This window comes from Lolium perenne, chromosome 3 (assembly GCF_019359855.2).
Source record: "Lolium perenne isolate Kyuss_39 chromosome 3, Kyuss_2.0, whole genome shotgun sequence".
Classification (NCBI taxonomy): Eukaryota; Viridiplantae; Streptophyta; class Magnoliopsida; order Poales; family Poaceae; genus Lolium; species Lolium perenne.
Window position 1 is genome coordinate 129,138,610 of NC_067246.2, and position 7,919 is coordinate 129,146,528.

Here is a 7,919-nt window from a genome sequence, read left to right on the forward strand (position 1 = left end):
CCCAAGATAGCTCAGTTCTGCGCGAACAATGGCAGCTACCAAAGCTTGCATGTGAGTGCACTCCTCAACCAAACATACCTTAATTCGGTTGGCAACGAGCATGCCTCCACCTTGCCTTCCTGGCGCATAATACAACCAACATTGCAACAACGTTCTCTGGCAGGCTTCGGAAACTCACGTCGAACAGCCATGATGTTTTAGGGTTTGGATCTAGAAGAAGAGGAATGGGGAATTTGGTATTTTAGGGTTTGGGCCGGTCTCGATCTAACTGAACCAACGGTTTTTCAATAAACTCCCCACTAGAAATAGACAAGGGTGGTATCACAAAATATCCAGTCCCCCGTGACCTATTTCCTGCCATAACACTACCTCTCGGTCTAGTCAGCACGCCACGTCAACGAAAATTGATCCCCAACAGACATTGAGCACGCACCCTCTGACGTTGAGTAGGGACGTAGATGTCTCTAGACCGTTCATTGCCCATCCAATGCTAGCAGCATGAATTCCGGACGACGTGAACAACACAGAGCAATTGCGGCTCGACCAGCACGAGACGGACTCCTCTTCTCGGATGACGCGGCCGGCGTGCGCCAGGATAGCAGTAGCGTTTAGGTCAACCGCGGTGACATGGGATCCTTCTCTTCTTGGAGGACCAAGCCAGCATGCGCCAGGAAACCAGCAACGCGGATGGCCGCGGAGGCCACACAGGCTACGGAGGCCTCCGGTTTCTCGATGCTGTTGGAGATTAATCCTCAGCCGACAATACAAAACCAATTGTTAAAGGCAGCCACGGTAAAGATAAGAAGCTAATAAATGTTTTAGGACTGTCGCCAACCCAAAAAAATCACAGGCAGAGAATACAGCTGGAGCTGTGCACTGTAGTTTTAACGTGATAATCCACAATGCACAAACGTTGGAAAATTGCGTGAAGCACGCAGCATAAAGGCAACAGGTATTCAGGTTCATTCATTCAGCTCCAACGACTTGAGTCCAGGCAAGCATCAGGTTTCATTCATTCAGATAGGTGGCTGGCTATCAGGCCTCCTCGGTGTCGTCCAACAGCTCAGTTGGTTTTAGCCTCGCCTTCTTGTAGCTAGTGGAGCCTCGGAGGATGGAGTGGATGTCACTCTTCTGGGATCTGAACCAATGGGATGAAGGCAACTCAGGTGTCAGCAAGGTCAACTCACACACGCTACTATATATCTGATGTTAATCTACTATCCTCTCTACACAAGATAAACACGTAGCATGCAACATTTACACCTGACCACTTATGTTACAATGTTAAACAAGTTTCCTTCTATAAATTCGGGAACTTACAATGATACAATGTCCTCGTCATCAGGTGCGTCAATTCCATCCCAGGCTGCAGATGAAATGCCTGTCAAATGCACATCAGTTAGTCAATTTACATAGGTGGACGAGCGTATAAGATGCAATGTCAGAAAGCAGTTCGTGTGCATACTCTTATTAGTTACTATTACTTATTAATTTGTCTATTTCTATTGATGTCAAGCTTTAACCGCCTTTTCATTTTACTTATTAATTTGTCTGACAGATATAGAACATAACAAATCAGAAGCGAGAAAAAGAAACAGTTGTTTTAATTCAAGACTTCAAGTAAATGAATGCATAACCAAGTGCAAATGCAATCTAGAGAGTAAGTTGGCCAGCCAATACCTATTCCATGTAGGGTAATACTAATACATGTTCCTACCTGAGCCCGCAGATGTGGATGATGAATTTTCCATGGCAGCCTTTTGACTCATGGTGTTCAATACTTCATCAGAGCTTTCACTTATGGTGTCACCGAAAATTGAGCCAGTGCCTCTCTTACTAATATCCTTTTTGGATTTGTAATTGACCTGTTCATACCTTTTTCTTGGGACTTTCCGAACTGCTACTCTAAACTGGTCAACAGATGGTGTGCCGTAAGCGCTTTCATTAGATACTTGCGGGCGCACCGGAAAGCTCTGAACAGGGTTGCCTACATCGGTAGGATTTGTACTTGTCCTTCCATCAATAGACCCATCATGTTTTCTACTCTTGGCGTGACACTTTGCCTGAGAAGTAGAGTTCCTCTGTTCTTTGCTAATGCGTGCATGATCCTTCTCAATGGGCAAATTAGTCTGATTATCAGCACTAAACATGCTTTGGTGGGACTTCTTTTCACGCGTGCTATCAGGTGTAGCATCTTCTGTCTCCTGTTGCAGCATACTACCATTCTGAATACCTTTATCGTTCTCCATTCTTCCCTTCTGCGCATCAGAAGGCATCAAATCATGTGTACAATTATCAGTTTCCTGGTTACCACCCATTAGATTTAGAGACTCGGGTTTGAGCAAATCCAGTTTTGTTTTGCTCTTCTTTTTCCCCTTGGTTTTCTTCACATTACCATATTCTTTGTTCATGTTTTCTGCTATAACAGAAGGCACACTCACATTTCCAGTACCAAAATGATCAGCTAAGCTAGTTTTATCTCTATGAACATCAGACTCTGGCAGATCATTTGGTTCAATACTACCAGCATGTTGAGACTGTGTATCTGCTTTTCTTTTGCTTTTCTTTTTGCCCTTTACTTCCCTTATAGTTTCGTCAATGTTTTTTGTAGAATCAGATGGGTCATTCGTCGCAATGGGGCTAAAATGGTCAAGGAAATTGATTTTGTCATTACCAGGATGAACCGCTACATAATCATTTGGTTCAACAGCATCAGAAGAACCTTCAGGAATAACTGCTCCCTGTTGAGCCCTGGAGTTCATGAAATTTGCATCAGAATCATGTTCCACGTTGGTATCCTGACTCTGAAGTTCAATCGTGGAAGATTTCTTCCTTCCCTTTCGAGCATTAGGCTTGTCATGCGTGACACTTGTGTCATCTTTATGGACTACAGGTGATTCTGTTGGAGCTCCTGCTGTCTTTTCAATATTATGGGTCCCGTCAATATCAGTTACGTGTTTGTTCTGGCTATCGTTCGCGAACTGATTCTCATGTCCATGTGTGGAATTATTAACTTCCTCTATTTTACGAGGCTGAGTCTTAGAAGACCTTTTACTTTTCTTCTGAACTATTTGACCAGTACCTGCAGGAGCACCGACTGCAGAAGCTCCTTGAAACAATTCGGCTTTCGTACAATTATCTCCTTTAAAGTCCTCTGCAGGAACATGTCTAACTTGCTCACCCAAAGCCTGAATAGCTTTACCACTATCAGTAGGAACATGCTTTAAGGAAAGCTTATTTCTCTGACGCTTAGTGGATTTGCTTCTGCCATTAGCTGGCACTACTGTATTCTCAGTCAAAACATCCTTAACATCACTGATTTTTTCATCAGGTAGACCACCAGAAGAATGAGACGGGTCAAGTACAGTTGATTTAGACTTATGACTAGGTGAGCTGATGCGGGGATCAGATTGAATAGCTGATGAGGGCAATGATTCACTTGCACCACCTTTACTTTGTTCCATTGACAGATCTCCATCCAAAACTGTACTTAAGTTGTTTGTGCATCTTAAATCTGCCAACACCTCATTAATCACATTTGTTGTTGCTACATCCACAGTTCCATCAACCTTCCTGCAGTCACCAACTGTTGCTTCTCCTATAGTGCCTGGTGTAATCAATCCAGACGGTTTTGTCACATCTTGAGTAGGATCATCCTTTGAAGACTCCAAGTGGCGTTTTTGCTTCTTTTTTCTCTTCCCATCACCATTTGAATTCTTTCTTACATCAGAATTTCCTTGCTGCACATTGCTTGGGTCATTTACACTCGCACCCTGAGTAGAAACTATAACTGGTTCGGCCACCTTCTCGCGCCTGCATTGATCTTTTTCATCAGCTGTTTCCTCTCCTATATTGCCTAGTGTTATCTGCTTTGCATCTAGACAGCAGGTACTGGTGTCCTGTGTTGAGTTATTCATAAAGAATCCAGATGAGTTTGCCGCATCTTGAGTAGGATCATCATTTGAAGACTCCGGGCGATGTCTTCTCTTTTTCTTCCGCTTTACATCATTTGGATTTTCTGTTACATTAAAATGCCCTTGTTTCAGATTGCTTGCAATCTGTCGCTTGTCAGGGTCATTTACAATCTCCTGCTGAGTAGAAATAATATCTGATTTGCCTGCTTTCTCACCATACCCACACTGGTCTTTTGCTTCCGCAGTATCCATGGAGGTTAGGCCAAGAGAGCTAGCCTTCTTTGATTTCTTGCAGTTTTTCTCTTGAGAAATATTATCTAGTGCCTCCAAGACATCCTTGCTTTTGCCTTTCTCCGTGTTGCTTGCGTCAATTGCGCTTTCATCACGATCCCCATCATTGGTTCCTTCAGCAGATTTTTCTTCACCAGGTACAACTTTGCATGTGGAAAGACCGATATTGCTTTGGTCAGCAGCTAGATCACTAGCTGCCTGAGCATCAGTCCCCAATTGAACATGCTTGGTCACTTGGCTTCCACTATTTAGTTCTGATGGCGAAAGAAGCATGTCAGCTGGTATTACCTTTGTTTTGTCTCTGCTGGTCATTTTGACGTTAGATGCAGCATCACCTGAGTGATGAAAAAGGAAAATAATTATTCGGTACCAAGCAATAGAAATAGACTTTCAAATGCATGGCTAGCTAGAGAAACAAGAAATTGCATTCATCCAGAACATGGACCAAAGGCATAGTTTCAACACGAAACACATACTTTATAAAATCTAGAATATTCTTGAAATCTTCATGACCAAATTCAATCAAAAAGAAGATGCCCCACTCGCATGAGCTAAGTTCCAAACTAACAACAGTAGATAAAAATAATATTGTATTGTACAAGAATCCAGGGGTATTAGTACCTATGGCTTTTGATTGCTCCACTGCTCCAGTTGATGGTTCTGTCATTTCTCGAGCAGAAACATCTTTGGAAGTGACTAACTTACTCTTTTTCCTTTTCTTATTCTTCTCAGGAATGATTGGATTTTCTAGTTGGACTGAATCCTCTTTTACGTTTCCATCCACTTCCTGCTGAAAAGAAGTGTTTGAAAGCATCCCACGAGAATTAGTGTTAGTTTCCACATCTCTGGTCGTAGAATCATTAGTTTCTCTAATAGGATCAACAGCTGATGTGTCAAAAGAACCAGCCACTCTAGCCTTTTTGCGGTCCTTTTCTTGAGAGAGATCATCCAATGCATCAAGCTCTCCCAATATTTCCTCCCTTGTCCCCATTTGCTTGTCACCGGAATCAAAACCTTGTTCACGGTCTCCAACACTATGCAGAAGGTCTTCCTCTCTTGCATGTACCTCCTTTCCAGACAGGGTCACATTACTTTGATTTGTTAAACCATTGATGTTTGCCACAGATGTTGAATCAACATAAACCCCTTCAGTTTGATCCCTGTGTTGCTTCTCTGAATTGTCAATAGCTGGAACAGAAATTGTTGGTCCATCTATCGCCAGGCATACTGCTGTGCTATTTCTTTCTATATTCCGTTGTGACGAGAATGATGGATGCACATCATGTGCACTAACATTAACTGCAGGATCTTCACCACCTGAAAAGACACAAGAACTATCAAATTTAAAATACCACGAAGTAAACAACAAGGGAGATCAACATCATTAGCAGGTTTGACCATGTGCCTCAAGAGTCAAGAGAACTGTGAGGAACAGGAATTCAAAAAAATTACGTGCATATTGAAAAGAGTTTAATCCTATGACATGAGAAAGCAAATTCTTGACTTGAGAATGTCTAAAAAATCGTAGTTTGAACTGAAACAACTTTCAGTTGATCTTTGATGCAAGAGATTTGATACACAGATTTGCTTCAGACAAAAAACTCAATGATCAATACAAGTGAATAGCTAACCTTACCTAATAAGTATATTAGTGGTACTAAAACTTGATCCAACAATAAGAAAATTACAGCACAGTACCAATGTTTGCTTGATTTGATAATTAATACGATTCAAATGCGACAGTTTATGGTAATTCAATACCTTCAAGCACTGGAGGAAGCTTATCACTTGATTTCCCTCTGTCCTCATCTCTGCAGTGGTGCGTGCCCGCCTCCGCTGCTGCCATCTTGACATGCAGAAAGTACCCAGCCTTCACCTTGGCAAATGCACTCCTCACTACCATCGAATCAGAGAGGTGATACATTGCACCCTTCCGTAGCACCTGGCAGAAATAACAACACGTTTAGAAACTGGCACTGCCCTCTCCAAGGTCTCCAGATTGTACATGCTAACTGTATGGAGTTCCGAAACAGCATGTTATTCAATCCAGAACCATGAAGGGGAAGTGATTGCGCCAACCATCAGACTCAAGATAAACATCTTTCAATAATCACAATTAATGTATATATTCAGTTAACTTGGTAAGATTCAATTCACCATCTACTCAGTTAATTAGTACAGATGAATTCAGTGAAGGACGTACTCACGTCATCAAACAAAACAAGAACTGTTTGGTAAACTTCATCAGGCGTTTCAAGTACCATATAGGTTGAAATGTGACTTTGAAAAATCCAACAGAAATTTGGGTAAACAGCAAACCAAGTTTGGTAGCTTCCACAAAATCACTGGCAAATCAAACGTAACTGCACCAAATTGTACTAATTCACACGGTCCTGATGGCAAGGTTTATGGACAGTTGAGGGATTCCGTGGCACTATGCACTCAGTTAATTACTACAGATGAATTCAGTGAAGGACGTACCCACGGGCCACGGGCTAAAGAGTCACTTTTCCTAAACCTAGCGAAACACTGGACAAAGCCTACAATGGAGCATCCACGCACAAGGAAAACTCCATTTTGGACTACACGGAGGATCAAAGCGGCCATGAGGAGCTTATTACATTCAGACAAAAAAATCTTGTAGGAATATGAAGACAGCCAAATGCATGATTCAGAACCTGAAAGGACTTGACGGAGACGGTGCCGAGGTCGGGGAAGGCGGTTGCGTGCTCCACGGCCACTTGCGCTGCGCGGAGGCAAGGAAAAAAACGAGCGTCGGATAAGGCTTTTATCACTGCTGGTATCAGAGGAGGGGAGGAGGCGAAGAAAGGCGTACTCTTGAGGCCGCGGATAGTGGAGTCCGCGGCGACGTTCAGGGCGAGGTGGGTGCCGAGGTCCGTGTCGAGGAAGAGGGTTACGGGAGCGCCTCCGCCGGAGGGGAGCGGCTGTGGCGGTGGCGGCGGTGGCGAGGAGGCGGACATTGCTGGGTTGCGGCGGCCGCCAGTGGAGAGGGGAGGAGAGAAGGACGGAGCGGCGTATTTCGAGAATGCGTTTTGGGTTTCGCCGACTATATTTGGAATGTTTCGCCGTGAAAGCTGTGAAATTTTTAAGGAACAAGATGATACCTAGCACGTTGCAGTGCAAAGTCATAGCATTGCAGGTTCAATGTGAACTATGGAGTTTAACTTTTGAACAGATGGTTCTGAAATATTTTGTAATCACAGAAGAAATCCAACCACGACTGAACTAAACATATAAAAAAAATAGAGTACTCATCGATATTCTTATATATTTTTACACGGAGTTATCCAAAAGGGCGATTTGCACAAAAATAACCCTTTTGTCAAACTATAGCACAGACTGACCCTCCGGCGAAACTATTTCACGGATCTAACCCTTTTGTGTGGCGCCCCCCTCACGGGCGCCACACATGCCCATGTGGCGCCCCTGGCCCTGGCGCCACACACCCATCCGACGTGGCCCGTCGACGCTGAGCTGGTGACCCCGATCCGACGTGGCAGCACGAGTGGCAAGGGCGCCACACATTCACTTAAGTTTGGGCCGCGCGCGCGCCCCCAGCCCGACCCTTCTTCTTTCTTTCTTTCTCTTCTCTTCTCCTCCCTCCCACTCCGGTTCTCTCTCTCCTCCCTCTCCCCCCACCAAATCCACCACCAAATCGTCAGATCTGTCCGTGGAGATCGTTCCCCATCCATT

At 43.9% G+C, this 7,919-nt stretch overlaps 1 protein-coding gene across 1 annotated transcript; it reads right to left on the reverse strand.

Annotated features, from left to right (window-relative positions):
* Positions 1-793: 793 nt before the first annotated feature.
* Positions 794-7,264, reverse strand: LOC127342399 (uncharacterized). The gene is made up of 7 exons (XM_051368347.2): positions 7,042-7,264; positions 6,884-6,951; positions 5,967-6,147; positions 4,827-5,522; positions 1,718-4,540; positions 1,321-1,381; positions 794-1,138 (listed from the first exon to the last, which is right to left on the reverse strand). Exons 1-7 carry the CDS (start codon positions 7,184-7,186, stop codon positions 1,036-1,038), a joined length of 4,077 nt encoding a protein of 1,358 aa, XP_051224307.1. The 5' UTR covers positions 7,187-7,264; the 3' UTR covers positions 794-1,035.
* Positions 7,265-7,919: the final 655 nt, after the last annotated feature.

Excerpts from the sequence above, each read along its gene's own strand:
- LOC127342399 (XM_051368347.2), bottom strand. The coding sequence starts at position 7,186 with ATGTCCGCCTCCTCGCCACCGCCGCCACCGCCACAGCCGCTCCCCTCC. Across the intron at positions 6,952-7,041 it reads CACTATCCGCGGCCTCAAGA|CGCAAGTGGCCGTGGAGCAC; the intron begins GTACGCCTTTCT and ends GCCTCCGCGCAG. Across the intron at positions 5,523-5,966 it reads GCTTCCTCCAGTGCTTGAAG|GTGGTGAAGATCCTGCAGTT; the intron begins GTATTGAATTAC and ends GTGTCTTTTCAG.